At 36.0% G+C, this 17,612-nt stretch overlaps 1 protein-coding gene across 1 annotated transcript in view; it reads left to right on the top strand.

The window, feature by feature from the left end:
- The window catches only part of DIAPH2 (diaphanous related formin 2), a 189,544-nt gene that overhangs the window by 33,593 nt on the left and 138,339 nt on the right, over positions 1–17,612 (top strand). The window contains exons 11-18 of the mRNA XM_083797793.1: positions 2,987–3,097; positions 4,433–4,551; positions 4,942–5,058; positions 6,029–6,147; positions 7,579–7,643; positions 9,465–9,569; positions 12,014–12,595; positions 15,811–15,925. Of these exons, the coding sequence (XP_083653919.1) occupies positions 2,987–3,097; positions 4,433–4,551; positions 4,942–5,058; positions 6,029–6,147; positions 7,579–7,643; positions 9,465–9,569; positions 12,014–12,595; positions 15,811–15,925 (1,333 nt within the window). The remainder of the gene's footprint in view (positions 1–2,986; positions 3,098–4,432; positions 4,552–4,941; positions 5,059–6,028; positions 6,148–7,578; positions 7,644–9,464; positions 9,570–12,013; positions 12,596–15,810; positions 15,926–17,612) is intronic.

Genomic DNA, 17,612 nt, shown 5'->3' with positions numbered 1-17,612 from the left:
GTACTATTTAACAATCTTTAAATTATTTACCAGTGAAAACTATTTACTACTGTTACCCCAGGGTTTACTAAAAGAGGAAAAATAGAAAAGACCTGCTGATACTAGATTTTGTCAACTGTGTGAAACATAAAAATTTCTCGTCCCAAAAACAGAATGACAAAGAACGAAAATAAAAGAATCAGTGATACTCATTTTCTTTGATGCCAGATCTAGTGCTCAAGTAATAAGTCTGTGAAAGAATCATAGAATTGTTAAGGTTGGAAAAGACCTCCAAGATCATCTAATCCAACCATCCCTCTACCACCAATATTACCCACTAAACCATTTCCCTAAGTACCATGTCCAGCCTTTCCTTAAACACCCCCAGGGACGTTGACTCCACCACCTCCACTGGGCAACCCATTCCAATGGCTACCTATTCTTTCTGAGAAGAAATGTCTCCTCATTTCCAACCTGAACCTCCCATGGCGCAACTTGAGACCATTCCCTCTAGTCCTATCACTAGTTACCTGCGAAAAGAGGCTGATCCCCAGTTCCCCACATCTTCCTTTCAGGTAGTTGTAGAGAGCAATAAGGTCTCCCCTGAGCCTCCTCTACTCCAGATTAAACACCCACAGTTCCCTCAGCAGTTCCTCATAAGACTTGTAGTGAGGGGCCCAAAACTGAACACAGCACTCGAGGTGCAGCCTCACTAGAGCCAAGTACAGGGGGACGATCATCTCCCTGGTCCTGCTGGCTACACTATTCCTGATACAAGCTAGGATGCTGTTGGCCTTCTTGGCCACCCGGGTACACTGCTGACTCATGTTCAGGTGAGTGTCGACCAATACCCCAGATGTTTTTCTTCTGCACAACTTTCCAACCACTCTGCCCCAACCTTGTAGCGCTGCGTGGGGTTGTTGTGGCCAAACTGCAGGACCCGGCACTTAGCTCATGTTGAATCTCATCGCATTGGCCTCTGCTCAACCTGTCCAGGTCCCTCTGCAGGGCCTTCCTACCCTCTAGCAGATTGACATTTCCCCCCAACTTGGTGTTGTCTGCAGACTGAGGGTGCACTCAATTCCCTTAACCGTGCATGCGTTAACTGCATGGAAGGGATCCCTTTATCCATTATTAGATCATATATGTCAGCTACAGGAGTCTTAATTTACCATCAGAAACTCATGTTTTGGAGCTGATTAGGTGTTCAGCAAGTTTCTATAGATGACATCTGCTTTGAAGCAGTGCTGTATGAACTTGGGTAAAACGTATTTCTTAGAAGCAATTTGGTCATAGTATCCACAAAATGGAGTATGTATTCTGTTTTGAAATTTGTCAATTTTGAAAATATCTACCCAGAAAATCTTTTTGGAAAAGTGCAATAGTAGAGGTTAGATTACTCAAAAGTATGGAATTTAAAACTCTTCAGCAGAAATAGCATAAAAATTTGTCTAGTTTGTGATAGGGAGAAACCCACATGCAACTCAATTGTACTGGGATCAGTTAAAACTATTTCTATTGTTTAAAGGTACAGTCTTGGAGAAGTAAGTTATGAAATATACTTACTCTTTTTTTCCCCAGGGTTTTTAGTCATGTTGTCATAAATAAGCAAATTACTTCATAATACTAATAATTTAGAATAACTATGAAATGTAGGTGGAAATGCTTTAAAATGCTAGCTACCATGAATATGGGTGGGTGTTCCTGAAAGCCTAAGACGAAATGGAGACTGACATTTATCTTTCTACTACTAATAAACATGTTAACTTTTTGAAAGCATTTTAAACTGAAATGGTTGGTTGCCTTTGTTTTGGTACTATGTAATCAGATTGCATCTTAAGCATGCTTGTTAAATTAATAGTGATGTTATCACAAAAGAAATTCATTTTGATACCTCCAACCTTGACCGTGTTGATTTAAAAACAAAACAAAAAACACCACCCAAAACAAAACACTCTCCGAACAAAAAACCACCCCCAAACTACATTTACGCTTCAATAAATATACAATCGTAAGACCCATTAACTTGTTTCTGGCAAAACTGTTCTTCACTTGTAATGTATGGCACAAGTCATTAAGCCAACATCTCTTCTGGCAAAAGCAATCACAGCAGATGGCACCTTTTCTCTCTATTAATTTCTGATTGGACTTGTACTTTGGGCTTGTTAAGTCGTGTCTTGGTAACATAATAAGAATCATTGAAGCAAATGTGATGATACTACATTATCAGATGATGCAGCTATATAAAGGGAGTGTCTTTGAAAGTGTTTTAATAGAAATTAAGGCTCCATAGGATGTTCCATTAAAACTAAATAGTGAATGTAATTAAAATTAGAAGGGTGTATTTATCTGATTTTTTTCTCTGAAGCAATTGTTTGTTTATTTATGTCTACCCTAATGCTACTTCTATTTGCAGTTAACAGTTCTTTCTAAACATGGTATTTCCCTGGAGTCCTGTTTTCATCTTATAATGTGTGTCAGCACTTTGGCATTATGATATTGTGTACCTGTTTTAAAATTAATTCAAGTGCACAGCTGTTCAATTAAAGCATTAGCCCATAGTCTGAAACTTCAGGCGTTTTGCAAAAATGAGGTGCAGGAGTAGAAAAGACACCTGCTGATGCAAAATATTTAGTGTGTGTTTTTTTCAAATGATTTCTGAGTACTGTAAAAAAAACAGGTTGTTTTCAAATTAGCATGTACTAAGGAAGAAGAGGACTTGCAGCGTGGAACTGTAGCGTTGTAATAGCTTTCTGAAATTGTTTAATCCTTTACACCCGATACCACGTTGAAGTAGCAGAAGTACTCACAATATGAAAGCAGGACAGTATTTGATGTTTGACTAGCCAAAGTCAGTCAAGCTGTTGCCTGCGTACAATGTAATGGACAATATCAATCTCTTGCTACTTGTTTTTTATAGAGTAAACTGAAATAGGCAAAGACAATAAGTATTTATTTTCATTTGTATGCGTACTAAAAGTTTTTTTTCCTGTATTTCCAATAACAGGTAGCCTGCATGCAGCTCATCAATGCCCTTGTTACATCTCCAGAAGAACTTGATTTCAGGATACACTTGAGAAATGAGTTTTTACGCTGTGGCCTGAAGAAAATATTGCCTGTACGTAGTTTGTATATTGATTGGAATTGATGATAGCCAACTACCTGAGATTGTTGAAGAATAACTGATTGCTTCATTGACATGTTGTTGTTTATATATTCTGAAGGCATGCAGGAGATGTGAGAAATTATGGCATACCTGCTTGTATTTGTCTGAATTCATGCAACTGTAGTTTTTGCTTTGAAAAGGTTTCTGATACTTACATGTCTATTTTTTCAGGGTACGTAGGTTTTATATCATGTTTGTACTTGAATGTGATCTGCTGTCTTTATTTGTTATAGCGCTTCTGAAAGCCTAAAGAGCTGTTTGTGTGTGTGTGTTTTAACACCTACTGAAAATTAGTCTTTACACAATTAATGAATACTTATAGAACTTAAGAATTGGGGGGTAAGTGGGGTGTCAGATGAACTGAATTGTAATAAATCATGATAGAAAACATGGTAGAATGGGTTATTTTTCAAGAAACTGAAGTGCAGAGGGATTCTGAAATAAGAAAAATTCAGGAGGATCCAGAGTTCTGTCTCATGCTCTGAGTATTCGTAGTATGCTTCTCTGGTTTTCAAACATTAGAATCAGAATACATAAACAACAACAACAAAAGTAGAAACATATATTTAACATTTAGTTTGTACGTATCAAGTTATGACAACTCCAGGCACATTTTTATTTAGGGCATGAAGTACATTCACACTAACGGCTTTTGAATTAGTTTTTTGTTTTTATGATTTGCCCAGTAGGAAGTTAAACCTGGCTCTCAAGTATTTTAGGGAAATTATTTGTGTTATTTCAAGGAAACCAATTTTTTTCGTTACTCAAAATACTAGTTTTTGTTGTGTGTAGTTTCTCTTCTCTGTTGTTTTACTTGTAAATGTTTCTCAATATACCACAGATACTTTTCGTGCTGTGTTGTAGATTAACTTTTAAAAGTTTGTAAGCATGTCTTTTACACTTGTTTAGGCTTTTTACATTCACTTTCATTAATGTTTTGAAATTTACTTGTGCTTTGACATGAGATCTGAACTGTCAACTGTGTTCCATTAAGAAAATAAAACTCAATCAGAAAGTTTCGTATTTCTATAGCCTATATCTGATATTGGCTTATTGTTCTGCCTTATTGGCCGATACTATGCCTTAATTTTTCCTCAACTGTGCAATAACATTTAAAAAATATCTGAGTTACAACTTTTTCCTCTTTAAAATATGTATTTTCTGCTCCTAAGCTTTATGTCTTAGATTTTGCCGTGATGTAATCTTTGTAGGGGTAGGAGTGGTGGTGGTGGAATTCTTGCTTTAGGAAAAAAAGGCAAAATTAAGATGCACTATCTTGAACAATAGGCCTTGAAAGATAAGGAGAATGAAGAGCTTGATATTCAGTTGAAAGTGTTTGATGAGAACAAAGAAGAAGACTTGCTTGAACTGTCACATCGTCTCCATGATATCAGAGCGGAAATGGAATATCCTTTGTAGAAATGGTGTTATTACGTTGTTTAATAACTATTAAAGGTAGAATGCTTTACATGCAATTGATTTGTCACAGTTGTGTATTTTGCAGGGACTTGCTCAAGCACATCTCATTCCACTTGTTTTTGTTAAAATCTTACTTAGAAAATTAGTAGTAATATTTGTGATTTAAATGTGAGTAATTAGGAACTCAATTTGTTGTGAATAGCATTTACTAAACTAAACTCTGTTTTGTGATACATGAAGATATAAAATAACATCCATGAAAGATTATAATTTTGAGGAAAATTAAGTTTTGATAACTAAGTTAGAAGAAGAAATATTTATTTTTTAATTTTATTTATTTATTTTTAATTCCTGTATTTCCTTAACAATGTTTGTACCGATATGAATGAAGTATATCACCTGTTGTATAATATGTTGAAAGATACTTCTTCTGAAAACTACTTGTTGTCAATTCTCCAACACTTCCTTCTCATCAGGAATGATTACTATGTCAGGTAAGAGTCAGCTGTCAGGGTTGATATTTGGAGGTGGTAAGGGGAAGAATAAAAATAAATTGAGTGGCTCGTGATCACTCCTGAGTAGTTTGCTGTGTAGCTGATATGTTACATGATGCTTGTTTTTCTGTTCAGTGTTAATTTTATAAAGATCATATTAAATATAATACTTGTTTAAAAGACTTGAGCCTTACTTCCTCTAGCACCCTCATCCTCTAATCTCTTAATTTATTGAGCACATGACCCTTCAGTTGAGTTTGATAGCTTCTGCGGCTTCAATGAACTTATGTTAGTTGTATAACTAGTAATTCAAAAGTCTTTCATGATGCTCTGCATCTTCTTTCCACTGTAAACTTCTCTTTACTGTACGTGCACCTCGTTGTGTCTTAGCAATGTAAAAGTATTATGTATAGAATTTTTGTTTTAGGAAATGTTTTCTTGTAAGTTAATGATAAAAACAGTTGATGTGCAAAATGAAATTAAGAAGTAAAATATAACCTGAGAAATCTTCAAAATCTTAATTTTTTGTCGAAGTTTGGAATACTGCCAGGTCAGGCTTGAGCATTTCCTACTTCGAAAACTCAATGCAATGTGGAATTGAGGTGTGTAATACCCTGCATTGGTTAGAACTAACAGTTCTGAGCACAGAATTCTCTAATGTTACAGGACCCTGATACTGTTATTTAGACAACAATATCGATTGATTAATTTAACAGTAAACTAATTCTGCAAGTGATGGAATTCAGTGTATTGATAACGTGCTAAAGAATTGCTGCAGCATATATTGAAAATACTGAAGTAGTTAATGTTGTAATAGTGCTTTATTAGCCAGCGTACAAATAAGACTTGACTTGATCCTTTTACTGGCAATTGTAAAATTCTTATACTAGGAGTTATAGTTGCCCCATTTTCCACTCCTTGTTGCATAAATTATTGTTCATGTTGTCTTGTAAAATGTGTTCTTTGTTAGACCTCAGTATTACAAGATAATTGAAGAATGCGTATCACAGATAGTATTGCACTCTAGTGGCATGGACCCAGATTTTAAATGCAGAGGAAGAATGGATGTGGATTTTACTCACCTTGTTGGTTTGTATACTACAAGCAATCTTATATTGTGTTTTACTAAAGTGTACGTTTTCCTTTCTGTACTGGTGTCTAAAGTTAACTTGTGTGAGTTTTCTCAGTTTCATAGAAATATGCATGTAAGTTACAGGTGTACTTGTAGAAAAGGCCAGATTAAGCTCTGCAGCCTTTAATAAATGACAGAGATGAAGTTTTCTTCTCCAATGTTGTATTGACATATATCTGAATCCGATAGTCTTGCTAACTAAAAATTGCTTTTTCATAAATTTTATGAATTTCAGGTCTGTAACAAATACCAAAAATTATGTCAATATTAACTGTTACTGAATTTTTAATTGTTATAGGGTTAATTCTAAGAATATTTTCCAAGTATTTGAGATGGTTTAGTAAGCTAAACCAGTCAGTTGAACATCCACAGTGCTGCAGTTCTTTATGTCATTTGGGAAAGAAGCAGCTGAATAATACAATATCAATTAAATGGCAGTTAACAGCATTTAAAAGCATTGCTGTAAGTTTTCTTAAGATGGGTGGAATACACTGTGTTCTTTAAATGGTGGCATCCTCTGGAGTAAATGTTTCGTATAAGGAAGTAGTTACTCTTTGAGAACATCTTCATTTGGGAAAAGCTTTTTTGGTGATGTGATAAGAGAAGGTGAGAAAGGATGTTGTACAGGTTGCGTTGGAGGGGTGGGGAAGAACTGCTTTATGAAAAAGTAACTTCCATATCTAAAAAGGTGTATCTGTGTATCTGTATTTTATTCAGTTATGACTAGGAACCTGGTCACTTAATCTTACCTCAAAATCTTTTCCATTGACCTACTAGTTGAGGGAATAACTGGTTTGTCTATCCATGCCAGTTCCTACTTATAATACAGTTAATTTTGTTTGTTTCACTTATAAAAATTATATTTTTTACTATCCATGAAAAGTCAGTAGAAGTATTTTGTACCACTGAGTGAAGAAACCTGCTTTACAGTCTGTCCAAATTGTCTTCACCTCTGACTTTTACTAAAATCAGAAGCAGCTCAGTTTTGGGTTTCTTATCTCAGAAGGAGGCTTTCTGAATTGAAAACTCAGAAGTAACTATTACTTCATGCTAGTGTAGAAGTCCTTTTTCACCTCATACTTAGGAGTAGATTAATCTAGAAGAGAAGGGCAGAAATCATTATGTGCAAACTGTAATCTGTTAGAGACAAAACAGCTGTAGTTATTTATCTTCAACTTAAAAAAGTAGTTGTGTTCTCACTGCTTTTTTTTCATAGTCACAGATTTTGCTGATCAAAATAATTCAACAAATGTTTGGTCAGATCAGCCTAGTAATTCATTTTATCTTTTGTCTCTTGCTTTTGTGTCATGGTGTAATTGTAGTTGGAAGGGACCCTAGAGCTGTGATGTTTTACCTGACTTCTGTGTGTTGATTAATTTAACTTTCAGATGCATGTGTGGACAAAGCGAAAGTAGAAGAGAGTGAAAAAAAGGCAGCAGAATTTTCCAGAAAAGTAAGTCCTTGTCACCACTCTTTTTAAGTTATGGAACAGATGTCTGACAAGAATGCTGTAGGCTTGTTTCACAGTAGAAATTTAGTGGAAACTTGGAAACAACGAATTTCACAGGCAGGAGGTTCTTCCACAGTTAATAGCTCTGGGTGTGTTGCTGTGCAAGACTCAGATTCCAGCTTCCTCCAAAATCAAAAGCAGGTGATTACTATTAGCTGTGAATATTTTTCAGTTGTATCAATCTGCTGTAGATAACTGATGGGAAAAGATTTCCAGTTGCTACTATTTTGTCCCGAAACATGTTGCATTTTAGGTGTTTGACTAAATAATGCTTTTTAAAAGGGGGGTGTGTGAGGGGGGAAGGAACGAGTTGTCATAGCTCTTCATCTAGTGCTGGCTTCAAACCTGTGTAAACGTACCTAAAGCAGAGTCATTCAATGTTTCAAAAAGCATCAATTCTAACTGTGGAGATGCTAACACGAAAATACTGCTTTAGCTCCTTATAATGCCGAAGATGAAGTATTATGTTATGGGGAAGAATAACTTTTTTCCGTATTACTCACATTTGAGCGTTATAGGGTATTTTGGAACTTGTTTTGCAAACTACTTCTTTCTTCTGGTCCAGCTCTCTTTTATTAGGAACTTGATAACTTAGCCTTATTTCAGTTATGGGAAGTCTTGAAATATTATCAGAAACATAAGAGGTTAGGCCTTTAAAATACTTTTGTAGAATTCCAGCTCAGTGTTCTTCTTGTAATAAAAATTTTTGTATTTCTGAAGGAGTTGATGCTTATCCTTCTGCTTTATCACTGTTCATATTTGTGCTGACAGTAACTTGATTAATGTTTTCTCAAATCACTTTTAAAATTACCTAGGAAATAGGAATTCAATGGATAATTTGTTAATCTCAACTGATCACAATCTCTTTAATGATATGAAATGCTCAATGCACTATATTGGCTGCAATAGTACTTAAAACTTGTATATCGTGTTGTATACTAAAGCATTCAAAATTTTGATGTTTACTATTTAGTCTAAAAAGCCTTTTGCATACCAAAGGGTAGTATATTTTCTTGAATGTAATAAGAATTTCAAAAGAAATCAGTGAAACTGTCAATTTTTCTTTCTTCAGTGTTAAATGGGGTTTCATTTTTAGTACAGTTATGGTGTCTGAATTTTATAGAAGGCAAATTGTTGTAATGCTACTGTACAGAATCCTGCATCAGAATGTACTTTATTAGTGCAAGTCAACATGTGTTCTTAGAGATTGGTTGTTTGGTCCTGAGGAAGAGTGAGTTAACAGAAGCTTTTGTATATGCTAATAATTTCTTAAACCTAGCAAACAGTAGCAGGATGAAAATACAATAAGAATTTTTCACAGTTATACTTAAATATTATAAATAGGACTTTTCCACTTTATATAGGGGCATCAAGAGTCCCTAGTGTAGTATCAAGTATCAGTGACTTACTTGGATGCCTCCTTGTATATTGACTTGTGGATGATACTCATCCACAAAGCTGTACTCATCTCCCTCCAAATTTAAGCTTTCTGTATGAGATGTATACTTGAGTTTAAATGTTAAAATGTTGAACTAAGAGCTGTAATAAGCAGCTGAATCTGAATGATTCTGTGCCGTGACTTACTGATGGAAGAAATTATATCGTAGTAGAAAAAATGCATACTTGAAAAAACGATTTTTTTAAATGCTGAAAGTGCAATCTATTGGTCTGTATGTGTTATTGTTCAAAGAATTCCTGAAATTATAATATCTAGTGTGAACAAAAATGGACAAACACTTCTGTGATGATGATTAATTGTTACAGTTTGATGAAGAGTTCACAGCTCGACAGGAGGCACAAGCGGAACTGCAGAAACGAGAGGAGAAAATCAAAGAACTTGAAACAGAAATCAAACAGCTACGAACACAGGTAATAAAACTGAATTACATTAAGTTCTTCAATTGAAAACTGTTTTTACAGAATCAAGAGGAAAATGTCTTGGAGAATATTCTTTCTACAGAATTTGAAATGTGTGTTATAGTTGTATTGGTTTGTTTTTTAAGCAGTATAAACTACTAAAGCTATTTAATGGAAGTAGCCTTTTTCAAATAGCAGTGTGTTCAAAATCTGTCATAGATATCTGCTTTATTGAGAAAAAAAAATATTTAGGCTATGAAAAGTTTGAATTTAGCCTGACATTTTTTTCCTTGTTGTTTATGCTTTAATATCACTACTTCTATATGTTTTGCAGAAAGTGGTTTTTTTTTTTTTCAGAAGGCTTTATATTTGAATTGCAGAGGTAGAAATCATGATAGCTGTGCATGTATAACATAAATACCTTTCAGAATGTGCATGCAAGTGAAGTCTGATAATAAATCTCTTTTTTGAACTCCATATATCAGGCTATAGCCTTTTCTAAAATAATGTTAAAGTAGTTTTGTACAATCTCAGAGATAAATGTAACAAAAAATGCAAGACCTCATGGAAGGGGAAGGTGATACATAATTTCAGCCAAGCTGATTTTACTTGAATTCATTTCTTCATAAGTTTTGCTCACAGGTACCAAAACTTTATGTCCAGATTCTCTCTCCAGGATCACCTGTGAGGTGGAAAGCAAGAGATGCTCTGTGTTCCCTTGTCATTACATCTATTGGGTGGTTCTTGTTTAATGATGAGTGGGGTTTTAGACAGGCCTGTGGCAACCAGCAGTTGTTATGGTTTGATCCTTTTGCCTCACTCTAGCTAATTTGCCATTCCTTGAGCATTAGCCAGGGCCTGCCTGTTGTACTTTTTCTAATTGTGGGTACCTTAATAACTGTGGTCTTACTTCCTGTTTGGATTAGAAGAGGAGGAATAGCATATGTTGTGTTATAACCTGGTTGCCATCCTTTTGCTGTCTACATGCTGGTCGTTTTCTGACAAATAATCTGTGCTGTAGCCTTTTCACAGCACAGGCTTTCTTGTCTTTATATAAACATGTTACGTTGTGTTTAACAGATGGATTGCTCTTCATTGTGTCACTAGTTTTCAATGCAAGTCATTCATGTAACTTGTGGTTACAAACCTTATGGTTTCTATTGCTGTTTTCCTTCACAAACGCTTCTGTTCATGCCTCATTGGTACCCACTTTAATGTTTGTTACAGATCTCTACAAGACAGTTACACTGAAATTTGTCAATCAGTTTTAATGAGTTCTCCACCAGTTGTTGCATTACAATTGTAATAGTACACTTGCGTAGTTCATGGGCCAAAGAAACATACCTTAAGCAAAGCCAAGAATTTATTTTTAGTCTAATCAGTTAATAATCCAGCTATATCATTGCTATTATCATATATCATATATATATCATTCATATATCATGAACACAATTCATATTATCTAGACATTACAGTTCATTATTAATAGTGGTACACTTAAAAGTGATATACCTTAACTTTGCCTTTTTTAACTATGCCTTTTTTTCTCTAGAGTTATGCTTCCCATTTACAATCTCAACTAACGTAGAATGTGATGGCATTTATTTCTAGATGCACTTAATTTCTTTTCAGCATGGTATTTTTTTTGGGGGGGGAAATTTGACAAACTCTTGGTTTCATTAAAGTAGAAACAGTAAAAAATTGGGCATGGAAAGAGTATGTAAATTAGATTAAATGAAAAGCCTACATTACTTAAAGATTTTGCAACAGAAGATTAGTTAGTATGTAGAGGATTTAGAATATGAGCTCATGTGGCATTTTGTGCATATCTCCAGAAACTGTTTTTAAACCATTATTAAAAGACAATTGTCTGTGAATTTGGCACTATAATAATTTATTGGAATGGATATTGCAAGTGCTCTTTTTTCCTTCCTATCACTGAAGAAACAAGTGCAGACAGTTTTAAAACCAAGCATGGTTGTCTCACTCCCCACCCCTGTGTCCACACAAGGTGTCAGGATAGTTATAACAACTCTTGTACTGCCCTAGCTGCTTCAGTGATTTCGTTCAAAAACGTTCCACCAGCAGTTTAGTGTTATTAAAATTAAATGTGGTTATTACCATCTTTGCCACAGCTCTCTAGGATGTCCTGAGTGGAGAAATTATTTTATTTCATTGATTAGATATAAATTGATATGTTGTTCTCTTAAATGTTAGTGCTACTACTACATTGTCTTGAAAATGGAAACCATTTCTTTGTTTACAAATACTAGGTGATTCAGTTTACTTGGCAGTTTTATGGTACATGGTATAATCTATTGTTATGGCTTCTCATTTAAATAGGAGGATTGTTCTATTTCTCACTTTATTAAGGTACAGCAGACTACAAGGTAGACTAGTTCATATTAAACCTCCTTCCCTCCCCAAATGAAAAGGATTGCTCTTTTAAATTTCAGGGTCCAGTCCTGAGAAGTCAACAGACAGAAGTAGCACCACTTCCTCCAATATCAACTGAGAATGTGACACCTCCTTCTCCAGCACCACCTCCTCCTCCGCCGCTGCCTGGTGTAGCAGTGCCACCTCCTCCGCCACTGCCTGGTGTAGGAGTGCCACCTCCTCCGCCGCTGCCTGGTGTAGCAGTGCCACCCCCTCCGCCGCCACCGCCGCCCCTGCCTGGTACAGCAGTGCCACCTCCTCCGCCGCCGCCACCGCCGCTGCCTGGTACAGCAGTGCCACCTCCTCCGCCACTGCCTGGTGGAACAGTGCCACCTCCGCCTCCGCCACCACCACTGCCTGGTGCAGCAGTGCCGCCTCCGCCACCACCACTGCCTGGTGGAGCAGTGCCACCTCCACCGCCACCGCTACCGGGTGGAGGAGTGCCGCCTCCACCACCGCTTTTTGGTGGGCCTCCTATGCCACCACCTCTTGGAGGTGTTCCTTTTGCTCCCTTTCCAGTGATACCAGCATTACCACATGGAATGAAGGAGAAGAAAAAATATAAGCTGGAGGTCTCTATGAAGAGAATCAACTGGTCAAAGGTATTACAAAGTGTTTTGTTTTTTTTCTCCCATTGATTAAAAAGTGGCTTTTGAGGAAGAAGGTAACATGTCAGGCTTTACATTAGGTAGCTGATAGTACTCATGAAGTTCGGGGAATTCATTAAATCCTTTATCCAAAATACCTCTAATGCACTGGTTGTGATGCAGCTGGTATTGGTTTTCGAGGACACTTTATCTTATGGGGGAAACTCAAAGTATTTAATACTGAGCATCCTGTATTCTGGGGATATGAGTAGCTAGCAGATCTGAAATTTTTTTAGTAATTTCTTGTAGAGATAGGTTCTATATGTCTTCAGCTGTAACTGATGCTTGGTTTGCCAAGTAAAAACTTCAGAAGTTAAATGTTGTGTTTCAAGTAGGTTTAAGTTATCAGACAGTTTAAGTGTATACTTTAATCATGTTACTACTACTTTCAGTAGATTGAGTTAGTTAAAAGATGACTAGTATTTAGGATTGGGGAAATGAATCTTGAAGTTGACAGTTGGGTAGAAAACCGTTGGGAAGATTGCCATTTATGAATCTTGGCAATCTGACAGTTGACAGAGGGATCTGGAGTCAAGGGATGACTACCACTGTGTTTACTTAATTGAAGTAGCTGTGGCTGAGTAATAAGAAAGGATGTTGCAAAAGGAGATGAACTTAGAGAAATTAAGTCTCTAGCAATAAAATGCAGTAAAACCTGGTGCGAATGGTTAAATGATATTTTTGGAAGACACTGCAAAGCAGAGCTCTGATTTTGTTTTTGTCTGCTATGGGTTAAGCAGTCTGTTGGAGTCATAAATTGTGTGTTTTGTATGTGCAGTAAATAATATTTTTGTTCGCTTTTTTGAGGGCAAGTTAAAAGTGGATAAGGCTTCCAAAATGTGTAATTTTAGGTCTGATATTGTCTCAACAGCACAGTGCTTTGGTTATGCTCTCTAGGAATTTCTTTTAAAAAAAAAAAAAAAGTTTGAAGGAAACCATTATGGTAACATTGATAGTGTTTTTTTTTTCTAGTTTCCTTTCAAAAGCCTTTCATGAAACGTAAGAACTTGACTAGTCCCTCAAAAAACTGTTGGGAAGGCGTTGGAGAAAGAATTTTTCCTAGTAAAAAGCAACATCCTTACTTGCTGTGATAAGTATACAGACCTACACCACTAAAATTTTCTTGTGAGGACAGATGTCTTGATGGGAAGTTGTGTTATTTTGAGACTAGTCCTCTGAATAAATAATTTATTTTAAATTAAAGCATTAATTAGGAAATAAATGATTTTGTGTTCACATTTTTCTTCTTGTGATATGTTCTGTAAGTTTTAAAGGAAATTTGATTTTCATTGCCTTACCTGTCAATGATAGTTGTACTAGAAAGCATACTTTAACAGCAGCATCTTTCATAAGTCTGGTTTTAAGATAAATGCCTTTCTCTGGGAAAGGCACGTGTTTACGCTGATATTGCAGAGCTTATCATAAGGTAGTAAAGACAGTGGTGTTACATCGTATCAGTTGCTACTGTTAGTATTGAAGAGATGCTTTTTTTAATTCTGAATTTAAATATTTTTTTAGATATCTAGTTTTGTTTAAAGTTGTTACTGTACTGGATTTAGCAGTAGGCAGTTTTAATATTTAACCGGTAGAGTCATTTGACTGGTAGAGTTGTGAAGCTAATGTCCCTCCCCATTTATTTTACAAGTACAGGTGATACAGTGTAGTATGTGAGTTTTTAAATGAGATTTTTTGACAGAAGTTGTTTGATGTTTGGCAGATGAGTAATCCATGAAGCTAATTTAGTTCTCACACAGTTCTTTTTGAAAAAATCCCTGGGTTGCACATTGCTGAGTGAGATTATTTGTTTCCATGAAAACTTTCAGAGGATGTTTACTAGGCTTGGTGGATTTATGTAATGACAGCAAGAGATGGTGGAAGGTACCTACCTCCTTTCTATTTTGGCCCTTTGACTGTTCTGAGGTACATGGAGTATGATCAGTGAGTGAATGCTCGCTGAATTTTTCTTCTGCAGAATGTTGCTTGTATTGTTGATCCATGACAAAGTGGACTGAAAAACTGTCATGATCGAGGTGAAAAGAAGGGGTACCATTCTATTACGTGTGAACAATGAATTGTAACTTTGCATTGAGTTGCATAACTATATACAAACATTGAGGAACAGTTTTAAAGTAGTTTGCAACTAGCAGTTATCCAACAGCATCCTATTTTATATGGAAAGCTTCCATGCTGTTTAAGTCTAATCTAGTTTTATGTTCAGAGAATGTCGATATCTGTGCTGCAATGATGCTTAAGTTATTGATCTCAAATATTCGTTGATTTCAAATTATTTCTGTGCTAGGGCAGGGTTGTGGCCACTGGGAGGAGCTATGGGACTGCTTAAGTGAAATATTTGGGCACCATTATCTTGCACTGAATGTGAGCTATTAGAATCTAACCCATTTATATTATTTATACTTATGCAAACTTTTTTTTTTTTAATCTTAAAATATAAGCATCTACATGAACAGTGAAATAAAAGGGTAGTTTCTGATTTGCCAACATGTGACCATTGTTACTTGTTGAAACATAACTTTGTTGGGGGATGGTGTGGAAGAAGTTACACAGGTATACATGTATGATTAGATACATATTTCTGTAAAATTTCTCTTTGATCAGTGTAGCCACTGTTCTTTGCATCAAAGAGAAGAATTTGAGTTACTTCATAATTGTGTATAACATCTATTGAGTGCACACTCAGTAAGTTTGCAGACAACACCAAGGTGGGGGGAAGTGTCGATCTGCTGGAGGGTAGGAAGGCCCTGCAGAGGAACCTGGAGGGGTTGGATCTATGGGCAGAGGCCAATGGGATGAGGTTCAACATGGCTAAATGCCAGGTCCTGCACTTTGGCCACAACAACCCCATGCAACACTAAAAGCTTGGGGCAGAGTGGCTCAAAAGCTGTGCAGAGGAAAAGGGTCTGGGGGTGTTGGTCAATGCTCAACTGATCGTAGAAAAATAAATAAAATCTTCTAAACTGCCCTGAACCTACACAACAATTTTTGTTTGAATGTGTTCTTTAAGAATTCTTATTTTTTAATACAACATATAATACATAGAACATAACTAAATGCATTTCAGTCCAGTTATCGCAACAGTCCTGTGGAGTTGGCTTTAATTTGGCTATTAAAAGTATGAGTTATTAACTTTGGAAATGACATTTCTGTTTCAGGTTGAGCCCCAAGAAATAGCAGAAAACAGCTTTTGGGTAAAAGCTGAAGAAGATAAATTTGAAAGTCCAGAATTATTTGCAAAATTGGCAATCACCTTTGGAACACAGGCTAAAGGTATGTTCTTCTTTTACTTTGTCTCATGCTTTTATTAAGTTTAAAGCTGCAGTGGTGGTCTTTTTATGCTTTGTGCAATGCTATAGAATTATACAATACTTCTAGAGTAGGAAGATGATTTACAATGTGTATTTAAGCATTGTCATCTGTTACAGGAATTGTGTCCCTCTCACTTCATGGCCTTGGGTGGTAACAACCTTATGTAATAATGCATTCCAAATCTGCCTAGTATGTTCTAGACAGGTTGAATCTTCAAATTAAATCCTGATCTATATTCAAATTCTAATACTAGCATCATGCTCATCTGCATTAATACGCCTAGCTTCACAGAGTGCAAGTTGTCAGGTTCTTCTTGATCACCTGGGAAGGGTTTCATGTGTAATAAAAATGTGCTTATTTGTACCACTGTGGTAAATGAAAATCCCACACAACTGAAAATGAGACTTAGAATCTAGCTATTACAACATGCAGTTAAATGACAACTCCTGTAATATGCCTAATGCCATGATTCTGGAATCTGCGAGTTGAAACCATTGTTCTCTTCTAAGATTTTGAGTGTTGTTGGGGTGTGGTTTTTGTTGTCGTCTTTTGTTTGTGTGCTTTTAACCTGGGGACAAACAGTTAAATAACTGCTTGGTCCGATCAGGTGATAGAGCCATTTGTTTAGAACAGAGGCTACACTGTTGCTCCCTATTTGTGAAGGTAAGTTCAGAATTATTTGCAACACTTGTGGTCAATCACTTCTTTCTTCTGAGTCTCAAAGACACACAGTTTTTGCAGGGTTGTCTCCTCAGAGTCTTCTTCCACTACAGGTGTGTGACTGGTCACACAAGTTTCATTGATACGTAGCAACTACAGCCAACTCTTGGTTGGCTTAAAGCTCAGACTAGATAAATTTCATGTCTGTCTGTAGCATGTTTTGCAGACATACATCTCCTTTATCTTTGCTTTCATGTTTTGTTTTTTTTTTTTTTAATGTGGAATATTTATTATATGCAGCTCTCATTTAAAAAAAGTGCTTCTTACAAGACAGCCATCAAATTAGTTTTTAAATGCATGTTGTGTATAATCTGAGAAGCATGTTCCCCCAAAGCTATATACTGCTAAAGATAAATTACACTGTTACTGGCGTTGGTGAACAACATGTAAGGATAGTTTTCTGTGGGTTGAATGTGTGCACACACACTCTTTAAACTTCGCATAATACCGTGGGAAACATCAGGTACTATACTAATTTTTGGTGGAATGCAATGAGGAATAGCTCTGTTTCTCTATTAGAGAGAACTACGCTGGAGCTTGTGTCAAGTCCACGTGAGGCTGGCTGCTCAATGTGTCATGTAAATAGCTTTTTTGGTAATGCTTCTAGATTTAAAACAAAAAAAAATCCTTAACTTTTCAAACACTTATTTTGGTAGGAAATAATGTGTTAATATTTATATCTTGAGTCAGGAATGCAGTTATGGACAACTGATTGTTGGTTACAAATCTACTACTTAATGCTATCTTGAACTTTTTACAGCCTTCAGATGGCCTTTGAGTACTTATGAAGCTGCATGTAGTCTGTTGAAGTCTTATCATTAACCGTAGATTACGGTGAACAAGTGATCGGTAGTTCATATGTGGCCATTTATCAGCAATTTGTTTCAGACATTGAAAAGGAGCAAGTACAGTTGAAGTATGGTTTAAT

Source organism: Anser anser (genome assembly GCF_964211835.1).
Source record: "Anser anser genome assembly, chromosome: 13".
Lineage (NCBI taxonomy): Eukaryota > Metazoa > Chordata > Aves > Anseriformes > Anatidae > Anser > Anser anser.
This window is presented reverse-complemented; position numbering and strand designations above follow the sequence as displayed.